Source organism: Brienomyrus brachyistius, chromosome 2 (genome assembly GCF_023856365.1).
Source record: "Brienomyrus brachyistius isolate T26 chromosome 2, BBRACH_0.4, whole genome shotgun sequence".
NCBI classification, from domain to species: Eukaryota; Metazoa; Chordata; class Actinopteri; order Osteoglossiformes; family Mormyridae; genus Brienomyrus; species Brienomyrus brachyistius.
Window position 1 is genome coordinate 5,549,693 of NC_064534.1, and position 27,339 is coordinate 5,577,031.

Consider the following 27,339-nt stretch of genomic DNA (forward strand, 5'->3'; position numbering starts at 1 on the left):
TCAAATTTTACATTTTTATTCGTCAATATACGTTGGTGATTGAAATAACTAAATATTTCTACAAGAAATGTTTACAGAGCAATGTAGACGTGTCAGATGACTGATGAAAAGGCAAATATTTAGAAATAACTTCTCAAAACAGAGTCAAATATATACAAGAGCAAACCAAAGGGTTAAATCTACAGGCAGGAATATAAAATTTCTACAAAATAAGGCTTCAATAAATATCACATTATATGCAGATATTTTTACTTACATCAAAACATTTCACCAATAGGCTAAGCAGTATGTGGATCCTCTTCATAGCCATTTCCTTAACATTAAGGAATGACTTCTTTTGTTTTAAATCAACACATCTATGAAACCCTGACCCACAGCTTGAAGGAAACCCCCAAATATTTCGACGTATACATATTATACAGTCTGAAATTGTTTCAAACACATGATGTTTCACATTTTTTAGAGGTATGTGAACAGAGTTAATGTACAGGATGTACGTTCAGAATTATTCAGCGTGCCGACGTTCACGCGTTTATGAATCTCAGGAGCCCTGGGTTCCGAAAAAAACATACTGATTTTTTCCTCTGTTTCATTCTTTCAAAGCCCTGCTTTCAAAAGCTTATAAAACAAACACCACCAAGCTTATTTAGCACAGTAAAAAATACCTGGAAGGAGTTATTTACTGAATGCTGAAACAAAGATTCTCATTAGCATTTAATGTCTTCTGCTTAGTTTATGGCAGTGTAACACACTCATACATAATAAATGGAAGTTAAAATGAACAGGATTCTAATCATATATATATATATATATATATATATATATATATATATATATATATATATATATATATATATTCTATACCATTGAGTTTTCATCTTATTATGAATATGGTTTAAAAACATACGCTTTAACCCGATTGGTTAAAGTAAAGTGTCTGTGTGAATCTATACAGGAAGTAAATATCTACAGAGGGGCGTGGCCAATCTCTCAAGAGCACAAGGGGGTGGGAGAGCCAAAGTCAGACACAGACAAATCCTCCATCCTCTTTTCAACACATATCTAGCACTCAAACAACATGTATTAAGACACCATATGCTGTTACGGTGAATGTTAAATCCACTGTCCAGCAACAGTACCCAAGTTATATTAATGGATTAATGGCATGAGTGTTATATATATTTTTTTTTCTGAGGGGGTCTGGGTAATATGGTTGCATGGAACCTCACATGGAAAAGTAAAATATTTTGGTTTGTGGGTAATTTGTAAAAGTGAGACATTTATGACATTAAGACTAGCTAATTAAAGCAAAAACAGTATGTGTTACTATTGCGAAGGCAAGACTGAAATATACTTCTGTATAAATGTAATGCAAATTCACTATATACTTCATAACTTAATACACATTCATGTATATTGTTAACTGTTGTTACATATTTTCAGATGTTAATGTGCTAATATATTTCTTTAAATATTTTCTAGCAAAATACATTTTTCAACTTTAGGCACTATATAGCTCTGATGGTTCCCGCTTTTTATTTTTAACATTCTGGAGCTAGAATGTGTAGGTTAAGAACCTGTGCTGTGTGTGTCAGCACATTTCCTGTTTTCTATGAATCGGTATCGCAAAATTCATACATCCATCCACATTCTAAGCACTTAACCTGTTCGGGGTTGCAGGAATTACCAGGAAATGCTTGCAAGAAGTAACCCATATTTTTTTAGCGCTCTGAAAATATTGAAAATGCAAACAGCAAATATTTCCAACGGTATGGATAGAAAAACGGAAATAACTGTTACTCCGAATGACAGGCATTACACATTTCCCTGTTTAAGCATAAAGTGCTGAATTACAGTACTTACACAGACAAAAGGACAAAATAAACAGGAACAGGTGGAATTGAAAAGGAGAATGTGCATATTAAATCCTTCTGTGTGATTCCAGATTTTCATTATGTTTTTTTGGATGAGGAACAGATGAATCGCAGAAGAAAGACAATTTGTTCCAAGTACTTAGTAACACTACAGAACTAAAGTGAGTTCTAAAGGGTGGCCTTAACCACGTCAGATTAAATCATCTAAATTCTCGGAGGAATCAGGCATGCACTGGGACAAATGCCTGTTTTGTTTATAAAGAGGCAGCCTTTCACTAAACAGCTTTAGAATGATAATGTTGAAAATCTGACTGAAATTTCACTCAACGTCGTGTCATTTGAAAGCCAAGGCTCTGGATACCGAAATGCTAGGATATTCCATATTAAAAAGCTTCGGAAAATGTATTTACCTTATGTAAGACATGCAATGACTACTCCTCTGTGTTCAGCCCAACTTCAATCTTGCCAGCTCATTTTTGGCAGGTAAAATTTTTCATGTTATTATTTTTCCAACTGACACTACCCTCATAAAAAAAAAGAAAGTCTTCTCAAACATAAAGTAAGTCAGCCAAAAATCTAGCCCTCCTAATTTGCTCTGGCATATAACAAAAAATGTCCCTTTGTAGATGGTCAAAATTGACTCTGGGGGGAAAGTGGAAACAGTCAGGAAGCTGAAATAATGGGCGTTATTGTTACATCAATATCATCCGATATACGTCTCCTCCCGAAACGACTGGCCGCGTTTCCGTCTATTCCCCTGCCAGAGGAGGGACGCGCGTGCCCTTTCATTCCACGCCTTGAACGACGAGGGCCAAAAACACCGGAACTTGGAACTCAATGAGCGAGGAGAGGAATTCACTGGTGTCCCACTAAGCGGAGACATCAAAGGTAGCGCCGCGCCTTACAAACTCACCGCTCTGGTGCGAGCAGCTGTCGCTCTTTAATCTTACATCTTTAATGGTAATAAAGTCTCCGTAAAACTTCGGCTCCGTTTCCAGACTTTCTAGCCGCCGTGAAATGAGCCACAAATGTCAAATGAAAAGGGCCGTGCTTAACGCGACTTGAGGATAGATAGCAAAGAGGCGACATTTAACACGCACCTTCCATAAGTCATCGTCTTCCTCATTGAATGATTGCATCTAATTGACATTATACTGGTTTTTAAGACAAATGAGAAGAAAATGCTGGAGGTACAAAATACCAGTATGTATCACACCGTTTTTCACGCATTACTTCAAATATATAAATACTAGATTTTGATTTCATAAAATGTTCATGCTTTTCCTGGTCTGGTGAGTAACTCCAAACGTCCATTGAAAACAAGGTGAATTTTGTTTTGTTTTTCTGAAACAAAAAAAATAATCATAAAAGCTTTACCAGATGCTACAACTACATCCCATAAAACAATGTAAGACAAGAAAATAATTTTCAACATACAAAATATTGAACTATTCTTCTCTTTTAATACAAAAACCAGGTGAAAAATAAGGTTTCCATTAAAAATGTATTAGGGCCATAACAAGCATTTTATTGAGTATAATCTGAAAAAAAAAATTTAATCTTGTTTGAAGATTTAAAAAATATGCCTGAGATAAATAAAACTATATTTTAACTCTGACATGTTTAAATTATGTGCCATTTCCCTTAAAATACTAATTACACAACTCAAACTTGGGACGCCCAGCTCCTATTCAGTTCTTGCATTTCTAGGCAATTTAGGAATTACAATCACAATTACACCATTTGCCCCAATTATCAGTACAGGATGCCTTCGCTGTGGCATAACGGCATGCAGACAGTGTTATACACACATGGGCGTCATGCCGGACTGCTGCGTACAGCACTTCACTGCTGTGTTAAAATTCCACCATGACTCACAGAAAGACATACATTCCTTTGTCAAAACTTCTCCACCATGTAGACGTTCTAGTATTTATAAATGTGTGCGAATGACATGGATGAAATAAGCCTTTGGTAGAATGAAGGATGATCCAGTTACTCACTTTAACCCAATGGGTGTGAAATGAATTTATTTAGCAATGTTACTCTCAGAGGGTGATGCCTTTTCCAGACATGTGTGTGTGTGTGTGTGTGTGTGTGTGTGTGTGTGTGTTTCTTTGTACTTAGCGCTAGCCCACTCCTGACCTTAGTGTAGATACTGGCCTTCTGATCATGAAGAAATAAAGCCCCTACAGATTTCGAATGCATCCTCCTCTTGTTCTCTAAACAAGCGTAATGCCTTGCAAAGCAGCACCACGCAAGTGGTACAACTTTCCTGAGTTTATGAGAGTCAAACGAATAGAGGTTAAAAAAAATAATAATAACAACACTACAGTATGTTTTTAAATAACAGGAGTCCCTTCGACCGGCTTGGAGAGTCTTTGGTCACATTCCATGGCGGTTCCCTGGCAGGGGCCCCCCCTGCAGTGCGGGAGGCTCTACGCCGCGGAGAAGTTGGACCTGATGGAGTCTTCCCGCAATTGCCGGTGCTTCCCAATGTTGCAGTCCTCGCGTTGCGTCCGCCGCTCAATGGTTATCCTGTAATTCTTTCTGTGGAAAATCACGGGAGAAAGTGCGCGTGAGAGAATTCCAGTTATTATCATCTTACAACAGGTGTCACTGGGGAATCACACGCCATTAATAACACAGACTGTTTCCTCTGCCTCTCTTCATTTTCTCTCAGGCGTTCCGATGACAAGACACCAGACTTACTAGATGGTAGGAAAAGGGGATCGTCTGCCAAAACCAAGAAGGTTAAAGGAACTCACCCAGAGAACGGAAACTCATAACGGTTGTACGGTTCCCTGGCTGCGACCCAAACCTGAGCCTTACATGTCTCCAGTGGTCTTGCTTTCATGTAGAGCAAATCCTAACCATTTTATTCCAGACATTACTTACTGTTTTATTTATTAAGACTTGGAATCTGACTCTGAAGAAACACCTGATGGAACCACAATTAATGAACTACCATCTTCAAAATTATTTACCGTGACTGTGCATATACAGTATTACTTAAGTCAAAACAACAGCACCGTACTACTGAAATGAATAATTATTACAGAAATACCTAAAAGCTTAAGGTGACTAGTCCATATTTACATTCCAAAACCTTCACATACATTACATTTTTCTTAGAAAAAAACAGGTATACTAATAAGTATATCATTTTATAAATATTAAAGGGCCCAGAGTATTTCACAATAATAACCACAATAATATTCAAGACGACCTCATTTTTTAATAATCACAGAATGTTTTGTGTTAATAAAGCTGTAGATGGTATAAACATATCTAGTTATTATATGCCAATTAATTAAAGCGAAGACAATAGTCAGTTTAAAAAGGTGTGGCACCCTGTTCATGGTGACCTTTGACCTCTCGTTGTAGCACCCCGGCTTCCCTGTCCAGGAAACAACTGGCTGCACATGCAGAATTTTGTCTTAGCCAATATCTGTCCATAACCATTTACCCAGTTCATAATGGGCCTGGAACCTATGTCAGTATTCGCATCTTTAAGCTGCTCTTTTATTGATTCAGAAGATTTTTCATGGAAGATGCTTCAGTCCTGCCTCTTCCTCCTGGTCACCCTACCTCTACCTGGATGTTCACTTTGCTGTAAACGACAGTTTGGGCCCAAGTCATGTTTTAGTTTTGTTGGTAAAAATGAGGTGTAGAAAATAAAACTGGGCCTACGTGAAGTGTTGTTTCATTTCCGAGGTCTTCGGTCATAAATAAGAAAGAGCATGTTAGAGAGGAATAAATGTTAGAGATAAGCTAACGTAGGCTTCAGCCTGAACCCAGCAGAAGAGCTTTCTGGTTATCATAACAAGAGGGATCTGAAAGAGTGCTTAAATGGCAACTAACCTGAAAAAGTAGAATGATATTAGCATTGCTGTGCCCAGAAGTGCTCCGACAATGATCCCTGTCACTGCAGATACCCCTAGTCCACCTGCTTGGGAGAGAAAGGAGGGTTATTAGTTAGGAGAAAGAACAAACATCTCTGATGGAGATACCACTGCACTGTAGTGTGAGGCCTCTTTGGAAGAATCACTCTCATTGTGGTACTCAACATTTTTTTTACACCTTCCTCTTTAAAATTGCTATTTAAGAAATTATGCACTGCCACAACCTCCCCTGTGAACCTTGGATACAATGAAAGTATTTTCAAAGAGCCAAGAGTGGATTTTTTTCTGTTGCCAAGGCCAGCAGTTAAACATGTTTGTTGCCCGCGAAGGAGAGTAGGCCGGCGAAACCTACAAGTGGACTTAGGGTAGGAATCAGCTTATTTCACTTGAACCAGGGGGAGGGACAGTAGGGAAGGTTTACATGATTTGTTGGGGTGCTCCGGGAAAGGGTTTCGGTGTCTGTCCTTCAAGGTGAAGCGTTCTCTGCTGAACCCTGGCAGCATCTGAATACTGCCGTTGATACCAAAGTAGTTCATAACCACCTGAAATGACAGCACAACAGGCAGTTAAATCTAAATACTCAATCCTTGATCTTACAAAAGTAGTACGACCTGTTTGTTTAATTTATTAGTGTCTTCAGTCCATAGCTGGGCATTCACTAAACTAACTGAACAGATCAGTGTAATATATTTGTATGATACACGCAGAACACATTTTTATGGCAGAGAACATATAAAGGATATGCGATATACCTCGAAGGTGCCTGCCTCGTGGTCTGTCATGGCCATCACAGAGAAATCTCCACTTCTGTCTCCGTTGGCATCTATGGACACCTGGCCAGCGATTCCTGTTCGACGGCATGCGAGGAATGAGAAAATTAATTAGCTACAAGACTTGTGCACTCCAACGAAAACAAGGGGGTGGTGGGGGGGGGGTGGCAGTCGACACATTCCGGACATCCAATACAACAGGAAATCTCATGCATTTTTGTTGGCAAACGCTCCACAAAATTGAAATTTCATCCGTGTGTCTGCATTCCAAAATTCTTTACATTTTTAAAATATCATTTCTTTTAACAACAGAATATGAGCCTGTTTTCTGTTGAACAAAACATTGTCTTTTGCAGTGCGCTCTGGAAATACAGCCTCTTGACTGACTTCAGACATTTATTTTGCAACTAGCTAAATGGACTAGGGCAATACAGGGAATTCTGGGAAAAGCCTTGGCCTCTTAAACATTTCTCTGCGTGTTTCTGACCTCACCAGCAAGAAACAAATCATGTTCACCTCTCACTGTGTTTTTTTTTGACTTCCCTCAGTTTCCTCTTGTGAATTGTATGCCCAAAAATGACATCAGTGTCACCTGACTTCATGTTGCTTTTTGTGACTCTGTTGTGGCTTTTAGATGGTTCTGTACTTCAGTGTTTTTACTCGTGCATTTCACAGCAGTCCAGCCATCATGCTTTGTGCATCCAAATTTCCTATGGTTTTGTTTTTGCATTTGTATATCATAGAAGGTAAAAACTATGCTATTGTTATGCGTCATGAGTAAACGAAATGCATCCTGTATTTGCAGGCTTGGTTTTAGCTAAATGTCGATTCCTTTCAACATACTTTGTTTCCAGAAACTTACTACACCAGGACATCTGCTATCTTAACTGACCAGAAACAGGAGAGACCTGGAACCGTGAATCAATGCAGAAATACAGGCGTTCATGTCGTGATATAGGACATCGGAACTTTGCAACATTTCTGAGCACATTGTGCAGCGTCCTGAATCATAGTAAGTTTGTCTTTTATGAACAACATATATAGGACATCATCTAGCCAAACAGTGTCAAATGGAAAATGTTGCAGAAAATCTAACTTCCAACTGTGATCTAGGAAAAGAAAACAAATTTGGCTTGATTTTTTGAAGACTACCGATGATTTGTTCAAAGAAATTAAAGTCATCATACATTAAAGGGCATCTCCGATTGTCTCATACCGCTTTCGTTCTGCTTGGCATTTTAAAAGCCGGTGAAATTACTGGTGAATATTAAGAGTCCAAACTCTCGCAGTCTGTTAAAGAGTCTTAAAAGAACAGACAGGAATGCGGTTTGCTGGCTTGGCAAAAGGAAGGATGCCAAGGAGGGCACACTAACATCTGTGGCGCACTACCGGGTCACGGGAAACCGTGGTGGGAAAAGGATGGACGGCACCAGACTCCACGTTTATGGCCTTGAAACATGAAACTTCATCTACCCAATAATTTCAGCCTTTTACTATGACCAAACAAATCTCATTAACATGATGTGCATCCTAATGATACTGGAATATGAAACGATTTAACCCAATAATTTTGACCATGTACTACAAAACAGTAATTATCTGTACTAGGACAAGAAAATAATACTCCTCTGTAGAATCACAGACCCAGATTTCCCAAGAAGCAAGACTCAGCCCAAAAGCTCCTTGTACAGGATTTACAATCATATTGTACATTAAAGACGAATAAGTATATTGTGTGTGTAAGTGGCATAAAAAGGTGGAAGACGGAGGGTCTCTTACACGGTCAGATCTGGACGTTTGACAATGTTGAGTATTTTTACACACAGGGCAGTGTGTGATTCTGCTGCAGACTAACAGTTTTGGCTGTTACCTGGACACGTACAGTAAGTATGCAGGAGAACTTTCTGGTGGGAAACTAGCAGCGTAGAAACCAGAGAGGCTGAGGAGTGGGAAAGTCGAAAGTCATGCAATGGAAGATGAAGTAGACTTTGCATAATGCAATGCACAGGAGACTGAGGAAAAACAGTCATTTATAAGCTTAATTAGGCTAATTAGTGCTAATTAGGCTTTCAACTTTTAATAGGAGAACTAACCTGGTATGTCACTGTTTTAATGTCAATGTTTTATTGGCTCAGTGATGATCAATCACATATCTAACCAAATATATAGTTGCAACATGGATGAGAGAGAGCACTGTGTTGATGGGGGTCAGTAACAAATGGCCTCACATTCAGAGTGTTACATCACTGCAATTATCCCACATCCGAGACCGGTGCACAGGTCAGTGCCACTTTCCTCGGCGACCGCCAAAGGCCGTGATCCAGCACACCAGGGTAAGTCCATTAGACTCACCGACCCGTTACCATGGCAAACGGTAAAACAGCAGCTTTGCAGTGTGTCGCAGTACCTGCAGTGACGCAGTTAAAGATGTCCTCAGAATACAGGGAGCTGAGCATGGAAATGAGACCGTGAGCAACTACAAGCATTCAGGCTGCGAAAATTCAGCTAACAGCTCCAGGAATCGCAGCCACTGCATACAACACAGTATGTCTTACTGTATATATCAGCATGGTCTTAGACAGGCTTCCTTGAATGGCTGACCTCTCTGACTCACAAGTATTAACTGCGAACTGACACCTTTTCATCTGACAATAGTCCTGCTCAAATTTATCATAATCATATTCCCTGATGTGCAGCGGCTCCTGGGATTCCGAAGGCCAGGTCATTCATATCTCCTACAGATTTTATTCCAGCCAGTAATGGATCAAATGTCATGTGATCAGGTCCTCTGCAAAGATATAGGTTTAACAAAGAGGACATGGATAAATTATCAATCACACACTCGACACAACATTCTCACACCCCCACTGGCTTTAGGATGACGAGGTTTTACCTTCAAAGGTTCTGTTCCACATGCGGTGTGTGATCTGTGCTCCATCTTTCTTGTTGGATCCATTCTTCATCACCTCCCCCAGCGCCAGGGCATACAGGAGCAAAGCATCATGAAATCCTTCCACAAACATATTCACCTGGAACGAATCCCAAAAACCAAGCTGGTCAAGCACAGAGTTTTGCTTCACCCTACATCCTTTATCCCCGGGGCGACAAACCGGATCCTTGGAGAGCCGCTGTTGGTCCAGGTTTTTAGGGTGACCTCTCATTCAGCCAATAATAAAGCAGTCATTCTCAACTCCAGTCCTGGGGACCCTCAGTTATTCGCTGATTGAGATGTCATCCCAAAAAGCCCCACCCACTCCGGCCCTCGGCCAATCAGCTTCCCCACTCCTGCTTTATCCCATTACTGAGCTCGACATTTCTGATACAACAGATCACTCCTATAGCATTTGATAACATACACACGAGTTTCAATGTAACTATGTGCCCGGGAATGCACAGCTAAGGACAATACTACACAGAATAACACTACACTGCCAAGTCGATTCATTTTCAATCATATATACCATGCATGTATATTTCAGTCACACACATGCAGTAAACATAATGACACCCATTTTGTATATAGTGATGTATAGACATTGTACCAATGTAAAGGTCTGCTAATCATGTATAATAACATTTCCCAATATGACAGAATTTTGGTCTTCTGGCTTTGCATTTCTAGATAAATGTCGGTGATCAAACATAGGGCTGTAGATTCGTTTTCCTACAACCAATTCCAAAAAGGACAAGGACCAAGGCAGCAGAGACCCTGAATGCCCCCCCCCCCACACACACACACACACACTTGCACTTTTATATACACAGATCCACATAAAATGTACATCTTAGAATAGGTTATAGAAACTGAAGTCCCCCAAGCAATCGCCACACACAGAGCTGAAGGCAGCTATAAAACTAAACCCTGGAGGTACGAGACCACAACACATCCTGCATGGATCCACCACAGCAACCTCCGGAGTGACCTTGCCAGAGGTAAATCACCACAGGGTGATGTAATGTCCAAACCTTTAAGAATGATGGGTTGCCAGGCCCAGAACTATGCACAATGTATTATTCTATTCCAGGCACCAAGTCTCTTAGTACAGTCCTGGACACGAGTTTTAAGGTGCGTCGTCATTAAAACGTCTGTACAGCAAACACAAGTGGCTGGTCGATTTCAGTCCCTCTCCATTGTGCTAAAGTGTCGTCATGGAAGAACGGAACGATTCACTGTTTCAAATTCAAATTCGACAAATTCATCCCTCTGAAATGTTTCCTCTGCTCTTGGCAAAAAAGGCAAGAAAGGTTTAGGGAACTGCCAAGCCTGCATTACAACGTGTGAAGCCTGGGTTCTAGTTTCTAGGGGAGGAAGGAAGGAAATAAGTGAAAAGTAATGCCTTAGATATTAAAAAACCAGACGCAATCGATAGGAACTGGTTAAGTAGCAGGCGAGACATGAGGACCACACAAGGGTCTCCTGTGAAAACATGTCATTAAGAATTTCTGCTCCGTTGTCTCATGAGGTCAGCTATAACCCCTCTTCTTCTCTGCACGTGCCAGGAAACATCGAAGGGAAAGAATGTGTCCAACTCCGAAACAAGCTCCTTCTAGCCAGAGGGTATCGCTCACGGTGCGAGTCACTCGGACGTCCACTAGGGGAGTCCGGCCCCACCTTGGCCGTTTCCAGCCCCAGGCTGGCAGATGGCCACTACACACGTGGCAGGTCACGTGACCTCACACTACTAGAACGCTGTGACCCACGCTGTACCTAAACTGGATACATTGATGATGCGGTCAGCTGAGATATTCACACAGAGCACCCTGCTGGTTCACAGCTACAGAACTGGAGAACTGACCTTAAATAACGATGCCTCCAGTTTCTATTAAATGGCTTTATGTTTCATCACAACAGACTTCTAAGGCATAATCCATCACAGAAGGACAGATTCCGATGGGTGGCAGCCTGAGGTGGATGAATTTATGGATTCCTCTTTTAACTTAATCATCTCAGGACTGAGCAGGACTGAGCTGGAATTTACTGCCTGTATTTTTTTATTTTATTCTTTTCTCTTTTTTTTTTTTAGGAAAAGCGGAGGGTATTGCACTGCCAATCCCAGCATGATTGAAAAATGTTGCCAAAAATGTCAGCATCATTATGGGATACGTGACTTGCCAAAGACCTTTTATACAGCGTTTCTTGCCTCTGCAGACCCACTGTGTACTGTGTTTGCTCGAGAGTTTTGGCCCTGCCTTCTCGCCTGATTAGTCTTAGGGAACGGCACTAAAATGAGCAATGACTCGTCACTTTCTTCACTACAGTGGAAAAAAAAAATCACAAAGGAAGGAGCAGCTGCTGCATGATGGGAAATCGACAGAGCAGCAAATGGCTGGACAACAATCATCCCATGTGGCAAAAAGTCTCCTGCTTCAACCTAATAACTGAAAAAGTGAAAACAATGCTTGTTTTAAATTAAGACTGTCAGAAGTCACTGCTATTTAACCCAAGAAAATATTTCCAAGAAGCACTAAATATGTACTTTCACCACAGGTGTTATTGTGGAAGTGCCTCGCTGTCGTAAGTAATGTTGGCTATGTGAGCGTGAATCCAAGCGTTTCTGTCAGAGAGGACAATCACCATTCCTCCGCCTGAAGGGAACTGAACTGAATGACGAGTTTGGACAATGAGTGCACTAAACAGAATGAGGAATTCAGACAATGGGTGAATGTAACAGAATGAAGAATTTGGACAATGGGCAAACAAAACAATATTATGGGGAGACAAAACAGAAGAGAGGGAATGCAGGAGACAGAAGGAACCTGCTGCGATTCCCACCTATCTCAATTACCAGAAAGATGTATTTATCAGGAACAAGACCTAAGGCGACATAAAGAGCCCTTACAAGGAGGACAAAAAGCTCCGTGTGGTCACACACAGCAAAACAAACTTGGGGACACAGGATCCTGTGGCCATTCAGGTGATTCATCTTTCCTGCCTTCAAAGTAAAAGTCATTGCCCTGAAGCAGTATCAAAATCGAATACTTTTCAATTTGAATAAGAAGCGTCGGTTTCATGTCTTGACGTCGTATGCAGTCGCCCACCTTAAAAAAAAAAAACTAAAAGTACATTCAAATATGTAAGAGCTAAATCAATTAGGAAACTTTCCATTACTTAAAAAATTACTTCCCATAGTTCAAATCCCTTCGTGTGCAATTAAACGCTTATACGCCAATCAGCGTGTCTGCTGGGAAACGAGTTGTAATGAGCGTAATTACTGGAAAGTCGTTCGGCCTTCGGAAGGTTTTTTTTTAAAGCGGCAATCTGGCTCCCTGTACTGACACAGGTTAATGTTCATATGGGCATTGCCAGAACAGCAGCAACATTCAGAAAAACGTCTGTTACCGCAAAGGAGTAGCTTGATACAGCCCCTGGGCTACAAGGAACAGCCACAGAATGCTGCATGATCAATGTACGAATCCTCTACAATAATCAATTTGTTTTACTATAATCCAAAATGAGTGATTATCATTTTGCATATTAACTGTACACAGAGGGTATTTTTTTCCCCTCCAAAGGTACAACAGCAGCATCAATGGATCTTCTGGCCACAAGCAGTGTTTGTGAGCCACCACATTCCAGGGGGGGGTTGCAGCAGTTTTTAGTTGTTTAGATGTCATTCAACTCATTTGTTTCGTTTCCACTCTTTCAGTTTCATGTTAAAAGCACCAGCAGTATCCATCTGCAGTTCAGGGTGGGGGGGCTCACATTTCGGAATAGTGAGATTAAAAACTTACTTGGGGATTGGGGAGAGTGAGAGACCCCTCTTCTTTCCTCACAATGCATGAGGCAGAAAACTCTCTGCATGAGATGAAATCCTGTAGCTCTCAAGAACTTCTCTACAACTGGCCCTGAATGGAGCGCGCATCTACAAGTGTGCTAATCCAACACACCCACCTACTGGTTGTCGTTGCGTATAAATATTTTGGGTAGGGGAAATCGACTGCTGAAATATTAAATGTTCCTGGCAAGATGTTTGGGATTACGCCTGCTTTCGGGTTTTTCCTCTTCAGACGGAAAGGCCAAAGTGAGCAGGACTGTGCCAAAGATATTATCCGGCCCAGACAGTCATCCCGTTGTGATCTGCTGGCCATAGGCATTGTCTGAATGAGTCTTTGTCCCATATCTTTACCTCTCTCGCTGCTGCTTGCTTTCGAATGTCATTTTACACGCAGTGGCTCACAGAGATGAGAATGATAAGCCGGCTCCTTCATCCGTCACATTCTCACTTGCCACTGTATGGTCAGCTTTTAATAATCCACCCATTCATTATCTGATCGTCTAGGTCACAGTGTTTCCCAGTCCGGTCCTCGGGGACCAGCAGCCGGTCCACATGTTTGCTCTCTCCCAGCTCCCCAGGAGGAAGCAGAAACATGGAATGTCTGTGAATCCCCAAGGACCAGATTGGGAAACACTGGTCTAGGCGATTTACTCGTATCATAACAACAGGTATTTTCTTACACTTGCATAGTTCAAACGTGAAAGGATTTTGAAAACAATCACATTTTCTAATCCACAGGATGTGCAGCCCAGAGCTGCCTGGACACACCTGTCATAGTCTGATGTTTCTCTTCCTCCAGGCAGCTAACAGTGAGAATTTGTCAAAATGGGCCCAAGTTCTCGCGGTAAAAAATCCTGGAGATCTTGTTGCGTAAAAAAAACCGTATGCAAATGCTGAAAAACCACAGAACGTATCCCAACTACCGGGAAAGGCAAGAGGGAGACCCATTCTCCACGTCAGTGTCCCAATTCATGGGTCAAATGGAAATGCAACGTCTCTCTTGACAACATTTGGAGGAGTCATTAATACACCACACACCTACATACGACCCCCCCTCCCATCGAACTGTTATATAAAATGCTTCAGAAAACATAGACCTTCCTGTCCTGCTGTACATCTGAATGGAATACTTGCATTCTGCTTCCACTGTGCACAGGAGGCCATACTGTGTGCTACACAATAAATGAATTGCATGTGATTTGATCTGATCCGATTTGCGCTCTGATCTGAAATGACACTGAAATGGTTCACTGGACAGCATTCTTTCACCATTCCCTAAGATCCCAACCAGCAGCTCCCAGTTTGGCCACAACCCCTGGCCTTTTTCCGCATCCCTACTTTAGGCTGGTCCCAACCGCCACACCCAGCTGAGGCCATCAATCTTGGCCTCTATCCATCGACAGCCATTTGTTCCAGCATAATGGCTTCCATCGGCCCCGTATGTCAGCTTGCCATAGTTTCCGACGAGTGCTGACACAATGGCGGTCGACCAGCCCATCTGTATCTCCCCAGGCATGCGCTTCCAAACCACACAGAATCCTACATCTCCGCCATCGTCCTCAACACTATGACAACACCTATGAATCCATGACGCCCACGAGACTGAACATACAATCAAGTAATAAGCAAAAGTGACTGTTACACTATTTCTTAGCTTCAGCGTTGGGAGGTACTGAATTTGCATGCTACTGTGACAATTAATCCCTCGTGTTCTCACCAGAGATCCTCAAAATGCATATATCACACGGAGCGTACTTCTACCATGCAAGTACCTGATGTGTAATGTGTAATGTGACATCTTCTAACCTGACAAGGTTCAAACATACAGGGAAAGAACACATCACTTTTATATAACATTGTACTAGGAAGAACATTTTTGCTTAAAATACGGACAGCAGGTCCAGCGAGGTTCATGGGTTTGCAGGCATGAGGAAGCGAAGCTGACATACATTGTCCCCGTCCTCGTAGCCGTAGACTCCTGCCTTCTGTGAGGCCTTCTTCACCTCCACGGAGAAGTTCTCGAACTCCTCCTTGACGGAGCGCAGGAGCGTCACGGTGTTGAGGGCGGCGTACGCCTGCTTAGCCTCTGCGTCGTATTTGTCTCCCCTCTTCCAAGACCCGTTCCCTGGAACAAAGCACTCAGACATAAAAGAGGGACAATATCCTGGAAGCTAAAACCAAATACTTTAAGTATTATATGCAGAAACAGGCTTATTACAGATCTGAACGTCTGACTTTGCTTTTTTGCCGATCATTACAGCTTGATTCCAGAATATATAAATGTAAATCGTGAAGGAAATGAAAGGAATAGCGCAAATGTAGCTGTAGTTACAGCTTGGATTTTTTATTGATTATGCCCTGCCTGCGGCCCTCACATCTTGTTCTAAAGCACCTCCTCGTTGATGGTCTACATGGTTGCTACAGAGGCTCCTATGATGGTTGCTATGGTTGTGACACAGAGGTTTTCTGGGTCAAACAGCTTGGCAAACATCAGGGAAGATGAGAGGAGCACAAGTGGGAGGCGACAGCAGCCTTGTGAAAGGCCCTCGAGGGTCCGCATAATTTTTTTTCCCCTCTTTCCTCAGGTCAAGGGAAATTGTGTCATCTTTTTGTTTTTTTTTGTGGTACCCAATAAAAAGCACTGAAGCAGAACCGTGGCGGAACAGCAGTGTGCTTTAGGAGTTCAGTTCTTTTGACTGAGAAATTTATTAGGTACTTTGATGAGATCCAACGTGAACTTGCACTGGTCATTTTGAGGGTACATACTGCAACCAGTAAGAAGTGAAGTGTCAAGAGGGTGAAACATTTTGCACCCAGTAAAAGGCATTTAGAAACATTGCCGATTTTGCATCTACTGCTAATATTACTAATTCTAATGTTATCTCCCTACATTTGTAAAACTAGTGTATATTCTTCCTGGATCTCAAAGTAACCACCATTATTTTTTATTCACTACTATTTTCTTTCTTTTAATGAAGGTGGTGGAGAGGAGAAGGATGTCACATCATCTCATGTAACCAAAAAAGACAGGAGCTGGCTAAAGCTCATTTACAGTCTACACTGTACCCAACTCTACTCTTGACTAGTCTTGCTTTGTACGCGTCTTCATTCCTGTTTTGTTTGTAGAATTCGGAAAGTCTTGATAGGCAGGTCACAGGGCCAGCAAACGTGTCGAGGCGAGAGATGGCACTGCGGGTCGTGTTACCATACGATGAGGAGTTGAAGAGCTCGATGTTGAAGAAGACGTTGGTGCCGGAGGTGAGCATCCGTCGATGGGCGGCCAGCATGATGTCTCGGATGACATTGGCGCCCGCACACATTATGACGACTGTCAAAGGAATGGCGTATGGCAGGTCAGTCACACCACGGAGAGTAAAGGAAGAACTGTCGGAGATGCTTACTGCTGTGGGTCGACATTGCTCGGCTTGGAGAGGGACACTTGCTTACAGACCGGATTACATCTAATCGGTGCTGGTCGTCACAGCCAGCACCCCACAGCTGAGAAATGAGAATATGGCCCCCTAGGAGGTCGCCTATGTCACTTAACTGGCAGTGGACAGTGGTGAATTAATGGCTAGGGAAGCGCAATTGCAACTGAAAGATTGCTGGTTTGAATCCCCGACCGGCAAGGCACCACTGAGGTACCCTGAGCAAGATACCGCCCCCAAGCACTGCTCCCTGGCCACTGAATTAGCTGCCCCCTGCTATGTCACGATGTCACGTATGGGTTAAATGCAGAGGACGCATTTCCTTGTTGTGCAATGTGTGCTGTGGTGTGTCAACACTGGTCACCTAATTCTAATGTAGTATCTAAGGGAGACACCCCCAATTCCAATCCTGAAGGGCAAAAATCCAACACAGATTTCCCTGCTCAAACACCTCTTAATTAGATAATTACCAGGATTAGTAGAGAGTCTGAGCAGGGAAATCTGCAGACTGTGTTGCGAACTGGGAAGGGGCTGCAAGTAATATTATATGGGAATTTCAACACCAAGCATCACAGTTTGGCAGCTTATTCCTATGAATGGATCCTCTTTATAAGATTGTTTTATAGTTTTGTAACAAGTAAATGCAAAAAGTCCAGGCCAGTGAACTAATGGCAGACATCAAACTGGAGATGTGGTCTGAACTTCATCATCTGCAAAGACAAACATAAACTCTATTTATTGAAAAAAAAACTAATTTATAGGGCTCTGTTTATTTCTTAAATGTAATAATAGAATACATTTCAGCATGTCATACAATTATATAAATCAGCTTAGTGTACTTTTCAGTAAATACACACAGAAACTATAAAGTAATATAATTCTGCTCCCCCCGAGTTTCCCCAGAAAGGCAAATTTATTTAGTAGTCAGAACCACGTCAAGACTGATTAATTGCTTTAATCATCTACAAAGACTGTACTGTTTCCATATCAAACACTGAATTAATGAGGGTCTTTTTTTGAGTGATGAATGTAAATATTATGTTAATAATTTAACAGCAATAAAAGTCAGAGTCAATAAAAATATTTCACCTTTCGATTTTACTCCTCCTCAGGTCAGAAGAGAAGTATGTAACTACCTCAAATGGGAATTATAATTACAGAATCTCCTAAACAATTCCCTTAACAAGAGAGCAAATTGCCCTGTAAAATATCCAGGTAATGTAAATACAAGTAAATGTTTTTAAAATGAAGGAGCAACAATATGACGGGACTGATATTCCCCTGGTGCATGCCAGCAGTAATGATGACGTCGCTATTTTTGTACCAATATGTCTGTGTTGCTAATGAGTAAGAGTCAGTAGGGGCTGGTGGCAGAGATCCAGACAGACTCTTAAGCGAGGTTTGTGTTTAAGAAGCACCTTAGGCGGCTTCAGCCATGAAACCAGCGCACTTAGGTGATTGGTTCAAAGCCCCCCTGTTTTAGGGTTACCCCATAGGCCGATACACACTTTACTGCACACTTTCCTATAGTGAGCAGTCAACCCCCTGTCCTCAGTCTCACTCCCTGGCACACAGAAGTAATGCATCTACCAGGCACTTAATGAATTTTCTTCCTTTCTTTACTATTTATCTCTCTAAATAAGTCTTGTAATAAGCATAATTAAAAAATATATATATTGCGTTTGTTTGTGCACATCAGTTTTGCCATTTGAGATACGTATTGTAGCTAATAGGCTATCCAAACAGGTAATTATGACATTATACGTAAGTCACACGTATTTTTTTACGTAAGTTAACAGCTTGGGAGGCACATAAAGCAGAGTGTGACATAAGTCTGTACGAGCTAAAGAACAAAAATAACTGATGGTTCATTTTAAACCTGGCTTTCAATGGGGGAAATGGGTACATCTTACCCTAACACAAATCAAAGTGACAAGAAACCGTGAATCCTTCAGACGTTACACTCCAGGTTAAATTATCGGGAGGAAAGTCTATAAAACAGAAAATACAGCGTCGGCATTGAAATCTCTCAGAAGTAATATGTGTTAAAAATAAATAAATAAACAAACAAACAAGGATATTTTGAAATAAAGCGGGTCCGTAAATAGGACGGTTGAGGCTCTGGAACATTCCGCACAACTTTGTCACTGTAGCGAGTCTCCCAAAAATACCCTGAAACCGAGCGGGACAAGCTTCACCTCAGCAGTCCTTCACTATGCTAGCTTTTAATTGCGGAGCGTACTACACACTACCGGTCCTGTGTCGACTCCCCAGTGAATCCGCTCCGGCCAGCAATATTTCACAAATCTGAATTTTCCCTCCCCAGTCTGGAATAAGAGGCGTCCCTCATGGAGCATTTATCACGTGTGTTTTATATTTGTTTTTTTTTTCTTTCATCGGAACAACACTTTACAATAAGGCATATTGTGCCAGTCGTGCACATTCTTAAATGAATCCATACAGCCAGTCCATCCACGGACCTTCAGCTCAGAGCACTGAACAAGATGGAAATTTAAGGTCTCCAACAGAAAAAAAAATCAACACTCAGATTATTCTACAAATATAAATGAGGCTTTTAAGGTGTTGCATAACATCATTTTATTTACTTCAGCTGGGATACTTCTCAAGGGTAAAGTACATTATAAATCCACTCAAATAAGAATCCAGTCTACTCTACTTGGATTGCTTTGACCTCCTCGGGCTGAAAAATCCAAGACCACCAACTTTAATCGTCTTATAGTTCTCAAAGTAATTACGTTCCATTCAATAAATAAAAGCTTCCGTCTCTATTAGAGACTCCCCAATGTAGAAAATGGTGTGTGCCGTCTTCTCCATGAACTGAAGAAAAGGTCATACAAACTTTTAAAATATGACCATCTTCTTAAATTTACTTCTGAACCTGATAACCATAAATGACCAAGTTTAATCCTTGTTCCTTCTATGAAACAGCCTTTCTGCTTAAAGGGAAATTGTTTTGCAGTACTTCAAGCTTGAAAACCTTTCAGGATTCCTTATATACTACCCTTACAAACAAATCAATAAATAAATGCAATCTTGGTTTGTTGGAAGGCATGGCAGGATGCATGCAAAGTCCTTAGAGATCATCCAGAAATGTATCTCTGTTGACCCTTTCATTGCAGGGCCCTGACTGTGATCTAGAAACTCTGCTACATCTTGAACCATCATGCCAATACCACAGAGCCATTTATTGACCACAGAGGATCAGACAGAGTAGCTGAGGGTTACAACTCGGCCACAAAGGGCCTTTTCAGGGTCTAGACATACGCCTGGCCCACACACCCCCAATAGCTCATCTTGAACAATTAACTTACAGATACCATGTAACTCCTTTCAAAACGGAGTAACAACCAATTGTGAACATGCTCTGTGTTTTAACAAATGAGAAATCAATGTCAATATCCCCAGCTTTGAATCTATGAATGTTAAAATTACTGCATTTGCATGTTTGACTGCCATTTTTAAGAGCGCGTCAGATGCGTTTAAACGAATCGAAGGGCGTAATTCAAAATCTGAGTGCGAGACGAGTGAACTGAACAGTTGACTAAGTGAATACATTTAATGTATGGACCTTTCAGTGGGAGACCCACATTCACACTGTTCCTTTTCCCTTTGGACATCAAATATTGAAGAGCCTACGAAAAAAAAAACCCTATTTTTCTGCCATTGCTGTATCTCTGTGACATTTGGTGATACTTAATCATACAAATAATAATTATGTAACATTCGTGTTGGTGCCACTATGGACGCACATTGCGAGATGGATTCCACGCCTTCTTCCTGGAGGTGTACATTGGACACCCTCCAGTCTTGGCAGGACAGTGGCAATTCAAGGGTTTCTTAGGATGGGGGGAATAAAAGGAGCATGATTCATGCATAGAGGCCGACCTTATCATCTGAATCAGTGAGTCCCCCTGTGACCTCACCCCATGTCTGTCCCGGGGCCGGGGGGGAGGGGCCGCAGGACCTTGCGATAGAGGCGCAGTCTGCATGTTTCTGATGGCCCAGAAATTGCTGTCCGTGAGTCACTAATTCAGTGTAGCGGACCCAGCCTGAGCTACTGAGCTAGCAGGGCTATCATTCTTGAAATACTTCCAGGCCCGTTGGTATGCAAGCCAGTGTGGGCTGCAGATACAGGCTCCAGGAAAGAGATAAGCTTGGAATCGGACATGAGAGGGAAAATAGGGCTTCCCATTTTGTAAGGGTCCCCTTTCAGAGCATGTGGCACAAAAACCTCCTATAAACGGATGACGAAATATAAACATAAACAGCCTTGTAATAGCAAGCACCCCAATAATGTCAGATACCATTATAATTACCGTCATTAATATTAACTTGAGATGTTATGCAATGCAATATCATTTGCTGCTGTCCTCTGTAATAAAATCCCACCTCTAATTCCACCATATAGTTTATAAATCCAGTTGAAATCAGTAGACCTTGCCCAGTGGTCACAGCTGATATGAACTGGCCAGCATCACTTACTAGTAAATCACTGGACGATCCAGTGCTGCAGATGTTTCCAAACCATACCTTGCACTTTGACCCTGTTTCTTAGAACATATGTTGTGATTTAAACCCAGCTGTCTAAAGGTCCATCTGAAACGATCAATTCACCTGCAATTCGAAAGTACATTTTTGGTTTATGTCCCACCTGGGGCTTAACTGTTGCACCCTGACCATGTAAATATAAATTTAGCTATATTTATGGGCCAAATAGATTGAATCGCTTTATACCAAACTATCCATCCATCCATCCCTCCTCCGTAGCCACATATTCAGTACAGGATTACAGGAAGCCTGAATGTAATCCCAGGAAACAGAGGGTATGAAACAGCGGCCATCCTGGATGGTTTGTATGCAGCATATCGCATCTGCCTACATTCATTAATCCTGGAAGCCAAGTTTAGCAATAGCACTTTTGGGTTTTGACCACAAACTCTATTTGCAATTCATTTTCGTGCCATTTTAAGACAGCTGGCACCTTGGCTGCCGTCTCTGCAAAGTGGATTTTACCGGGCTTCACTGGTTGCCTAGCGACCGATCACATGCATCGATTGAGGCGCATTGCCAGAAAATCCTCAAGCCAGATGCAACAGTGAAACACGCTTACCGCAGGCAAGATACACCATTGTGTAATCGATACGCTGAGTGTAATTCGATGGACTGCAGGGGGCGCAGTGAATAAAGACAGAAAAAAAAACAAGGAGCCAGTCCTGACCTGTAGAGAAATTGCTGGAGGCTAAACAGTAGGAATTTAACTCATAATTACTGTGGGCAAACAAATTAGCAATTAAAAAAGGATTTATCTATGAACGGCTAATTAACCCTTTTAATTTTTTTGCCAAGATTAATACATTGTGAGTAAAATTAACTTAAGTTTGGTGAATTACATATTTGTATATGCCCAAGGTATACCACCTGCTAGGTTCCTGATCTAAATACTGCACAGTCACACTGGGTCACACTGGGTCACATTCAGGTGGTTCACACTCACCAAAATAATCTCATCTGCATGCCCCTCCCCCCCCAAAAAAATGGGGCATGATAAATTTTTTAAATTAAGTTTCAGAAGCAAACCTAACAGTGACGTGGGACCTTATTTTTGCAAATATGGTGCATGGGCCGGTTTCCTCCATAAATCTTCAAACCCAAAGCACTGACAATAACAGATAGAAATGAACTGAAGTGATGAGGGAAGGACCATAAGTAAGATACACGTAAAGTTAATGTGACTCTCCAGTGAGGGGAGATACACTGTAATGAAAAAGCTGGAATCCAGTGTTTGTATCAGTGTTCAAGCTTATCAGTCTCTAAGCAACCAGTTTTTAAAAGGATGTGAACAAAGACACCAATAACTGTCCTCCGTAGACACTCTGCAGTGGTTTTCAGATTTAACACTTTTAGGGATTTAACACTTTTAAGCATCTCCGTTCCCTGTGTGTGTGTGTGTGGGGGGGGGGGGGGGGGGGGTTGAATGTCCTCAACATGTGACATGAGCTTCTCCCACAGTGCAAAGACTTGCCGTTAGGCTAATCAGCGTCTCTAAATTGCCAAAAGCATATGATTCGGTGTACGCGTGTATGAGTCCAGTGATGGCCTGTCATCCTGCCCAGGTTGTACATCGGTAATTCGAAAATCAGCAATATCAGGGAAAAAAATCAGTGAAACACAATCGACAATAAAATGTCAACGTGTCCCTATGAGTACTGTTGTAACTAAGTGGAAAGAGCACGGCACAATCCAGACAGCACCCGTCAGACTCCCCCTCCAAAACCGAGCACTCTGGCATTTAGTATTTAACGCTATGTGGGGTATTATGCAAACACGGAAGAAAATCATTCCAAAGACCAGGTTGAGCTTGCAGCAAAACACCCTATTAATCCTGCAGACAACACGTAGACATAAGGTCATCGTCAGATTATACAAAACGACTTTGTAAAATCCAGACTCAACGCAGACGGCAGTGACAGCGTCAAGCTGCTGGGATCGCAAAGACGGACTTAGGGGAGAGCAGAAGGAGAGATAAGCAGGTATTGTGTCAAAAAGAACCAGCTTTAGTCTGCTAAAGATCTTCAGAAGAACAAAGACCCAGAGTTTCAGAGGAAACCTTAAAGGGCTGGAAAATGAAGAAGTAAATCTTCAATTACACATTTTCTCTGGGAAGGGAAGAGATGTGGCAGCTTCTGACCACCAGAGAAGAGGCTTTGAATATTTGCCATTTGTCAGTAATTGATCCCCAGGCAAAATCAGCTGGAGAGCAACAGCAGGACATGATCCAGAGTTGGGGGATTCTTACCCAAGAAGACTATCAACTGTAGTTGGAAAACGATCTAAAAATAATCAATTCGTGACACTAGGCACACATGCCAATGGATTTTCAAAATTGATTTACATTTTCCAAAAATTGGGCCGCATAGGGAATAACATGCGTGTGCCATTGTTAATGGGTTTAAAATGCAGCATCAGGCTTATAATATTACAAATAAGGATAACAACATAAAATGAGTTTGTGTCAATTCCTTTACTCTCATAGTCATTTACTAGAATTGCCTGTAAGGGTTGCATAACACCCCCCCCCCCCCAAGAATATCAGTCATAGTGCCATGGACAGGCAGAGGGCTGTGACCAGCCATACCCAGACCAGTGCCTGGTAGCCTTCTCAGGAATCTCCTACTCACCGCCACCTCAAAATCGGTATTCTGCCTGGGCAGATCCAGCAACTCTGCCCGGGAGATCTTGTGAGAACTTCCCCCAGTCTCTCTCTTCATTATTAGCTCCACTGCTTGTGCATTGTCATGTATTTTATGCATGAGTGTCTCGGGATGGATAATTAGATGCTACAGTGGGCCAGCAGGGGACAGAGCAGTTAAAGAACTGGATCCATATGTCTGGATGGCTGCCAGGAGATTGGCCTCATTCCGCTACATTAAGGCATCTAACCTAATTGCATTTGTAATTGTCATATAGCATGAATGGGTTATTATATGGTTTTGTGAGCTATTTACTGTATGTTGGTTAGCATAAATACAGACATGCCCTACACATAAATAATCTGTGAATTATAACATGCATTAACTTAACAGTATCTTGTCATGGAAATCAAGTATCTGAATCTCTGAAAGTATTTCGTAAGTATAACAACTGTACCAACCTTAATGGTCAGAGATAGCGGACAAATTTGTGTTTTCAGTTTTATTAATTACTTTCTTATACATTCACAGTAATTATCCAACTGCCATTGCTGCAACCTCAGATCCAACCATGAAAAAGTTCTCTGCGCTGTTGAGTTTGGCAGGTACAAGTACACGTTTGTCAGACTACACCAGCCCCTGAGGGCCGAGCACAATCGCGATGGAGATAACAGCAGTATGTGGTATGAGCCGGCCGACCTGTGCCTCAGGGGCCAAGCGGTCAAAGCATTAGCTACTCACTAAAGTTTACAGATCGCGATTCTGACAAGACTCAGCTACACACACCACAGGCGACTTTGTATTGTAAACTCGGCAGTCTTTTTTTGTGAAAGCTTATATAGGTACCCAAAGAAGCAGTTCTGAAAGTTCTGAAAATGCCCTTTGGCAAGACGACTGTAAAATGGCATGAGACAGAACCAGCCCATCCTAAAAGCATGATAATGGGGTGGCCTGGGCGAGACTGAAAGGAGCTCTACGCTCCTCGGATTCCCGGGAGGCGAGAGGCATTCCGGTTCAAAAATGCTTGCTCAATGAGTGACATCTCAAACAAAATAAAAAACCCTTAAAATTAAACTGCGATTAAACTCATCTTCAGTTTCCAATTGCTTTTTTTTCTTTAATTGCGTCGACTGCCTGTCAACTCACTTTCTAAGTCAGAGTTTTTGGAAAAAACATAAAAGAATTGCGGTTATTCATTAAACGATCCTAGGAGCTCGCTGCTTTCTATACACACATGTGGTTTAATATGCACCTGTTACCAAGAGGCGCTACATGTATTTCGATCCTTAGTAATTATACAAGCTCGTAGTAGCTCAGTAGCGCTCCAATATGTAGTAGAAAAATCAAAGCTTTTAGACATGAAACCCCCAATGGCAGTTCTGAGCATATGATCATCTACTTTCATTATACTTTTATCGATGGAAAAACGGTCACATTTCAAGCGAGAATGATGAGAAAACGCTGTTTCCATCATGAACGTTGTCTTAAGCACCTACGGGAAGCTGATTCATTAACCATCCTGGTAACTTTTTCAGGTCAGTTATTTGATCAACCTTTGGTCACATGCATGGTTACCCCCGAGCGACGCATTGTCCTCCCAGTTAATTACTTTAATTAATCGAATAAGCTTGCACATCTGCAAATTAATATGAGATACCAAATCTGTCTGCAAAATCACCGATGCCTCATTAGTGCTGATCTGACTCGGATCAATACAAACCGTGTTTTGCTAGTTACAATCATTTGCTATCACCTGCCACTAAACTTTCAGATAAGAGACATCAGCGTCACTCGCAACTTTGAGAACTTATGGAGAACGAACCTTCGCTTTCGTAGATGTACTTTATGATCTCCTCGGTATCCACTCTGTAATCTTTGGGGTGAATTTCAAAGATGTCTATTTTGTAATCTTCCGAGTGCAGGATGTTGTGGACGCCCTCCAAGGTGAAGAAGCAGTTCCTTTCCTCCTTGTCATCGTCGAAGATGAAAAGCGCCGTCTTCCAGCCGAAGTGATGGAACATCGCGGAGAAGGTCTCCGCCATCTTCAGGTAAGAAGGAGCCACCCTGGTTAGATGCGAGTACTCCTTCTCCTTGTTGCTGAAACCCGTAGCTAAAGCACCTGCGGAAATAACGGGGATATTCCAGTGCGACGCCATCCTCACCACCTGCGCGGCGGCGTACTCGCACACGGGTCCGAGAAGGAGGTCTGGCTTCTTCTTGCACGACCTGTCCACTAAATTGAAAAGTGCCTCGTTGCCGCAATCGGAATTGTCATAGTGAACATTGAAATTGAATCCTGAGTAGAGTCCTACATCGGATCTCAATTTCCTCCGTGCATACTCTATAGCTGGCGTGACTCTCGAAATTGAGAACAAGTAGGAGTTGTTTTTTGGCAGAATGACCAACACCTCGATGTCCTCATTGAATGCACTTGTCCACACAGGTAACAGGAGGAACGAGACGTAGACACAGCATTGCAACAGACATGACAGGTTTGCACTTAGAAAACTCATTTTATTAGTTAGCTATGGTTCAGTGCTGTACTAAACTTATGCAATATTTAGTTTGTTTTGCGATTTTTAAAATTTTACGTTAGAGAACAGGCAATTAAAGAAATTTAGAAATGTTTCGTCTTTAAACTTTTTTTTCCTCTCTTTTTAAGATTTAAAGGATGTGATGTGAGGGATCCTGCCTCCCTATTCTGCCGAAACCTTCCCGGTTTGTTAAAAATCCCTTCTATTCCCCCCTAGTAGCGCTCCCGTTTCCCTAGTAATTCCTCTTGTTTAAATATGGTAAGTGCCCTGCCTGCTGCCACACACGCTGCCTCCGGGCTGCAATTTTGAAGCATCCTCCTCATTATTATTCCTACGTCATAGCACAATCGCCGCCTCCTTCTTAAAGGCACAACGCCTCCTTTCGCTGTCTGGCCGCAGAATTTCAACTTTCCCTTCCTTTAAATGGTGCTCGCTGCGAAGTACTGGGTGCAGCTCTACCGTTGTTGGAAAATTAAACATAATATTGGGAATCTTGTGAAAGTGCATGAGTATTCATCCAGACCAGTAATTAACAAAAGACACAAGTGTGTTAATTTCCTTAATAAGATTATAAAAGGGTTCTACCTTGATGGACGTTTTTCATTAAATATTTTCTGTTTGAAAGCGAGTCTGTAAAATGCAACCATCAAAGCATTGTCCGGGAAACAACAAAAGCACGAACATTCATATATTTATATGTTTTTAATTAAAAATATAATTGTTAATATGAGAGCCTGAAATATGATCCATGTTCATCGCGGGCATACATTTTATTTAGATTCTCAGGTACGACGTAAGATTCAGAAATAACCTGAAAAATAAAAAATCTCGAACCTCATTA

General features: G+C 41.8%; 1 protein-coding gene across 2 annotated transcripts; it reads right to left on the reverse strand.

The window, feature by feature from the left end:
- On the reverse strand, nt 1-26,790 carry LOC125721946 (atrial natriuretic peptide receptor 3-like). 2 transcript variants are annotated; one of them, XM_048998195.1, is made up of 8 exons: nt 25,787-26,790; nt 16,531-16,653; nt 15,275-15,450; nt 9,443-9,578; nt 6,532-6,626; nt 6,201-6,321; nt 5,739-5,823; nt 1-4,424 (listed from the first exon to the last, which is right to left on the reverse strand). In XM_048998195.1, the coding sequence occupies exons 1-8, from the start codon at nt 26,475-26,477 to the stop codon at nt 4,313-4,315; spliced, it is 1,539 nt and encodes a 512-aa protein (XP_048854152.1). In that variant the 5' UTR covers nt 26,478-26,790; the 3' UTR covers nt 1-4,312. The 2 variants fall into 2 exon arrangements, with proteins under 2 accessions (XP_048854152.1, XP_048854144.1); XM_048998187.1 differs by having other exon boundaries at nt 5,739-5,826.
- Between the last annotated feature and the right edge of the window lie 549 nt (nt 26,791-27,339).

Coding starts and splice junctions, on each gene's coding strand:
- LOC125721946 (XM_048998187.1), bottom strand. CDS start 26,477: ATGAGTTTTCTAAGTGCAAACCTGTCATGTCTGTTGCAATGCTGTGTC. Junction 16,654..25,786: donor GTACATCTACGAAAGCGAAG/GTTCGTTCTCCA, acceptor TTCCTTTGACAG/TCGTCATAATGTGTGCGGGC. Junction 9,579..15,274: donor GCTACGAGGACGGGGACAAT/GTATGTCAGCTT, acceptor GATTCGTTCCAG/GTGAATATGTTTGTGGAAGG.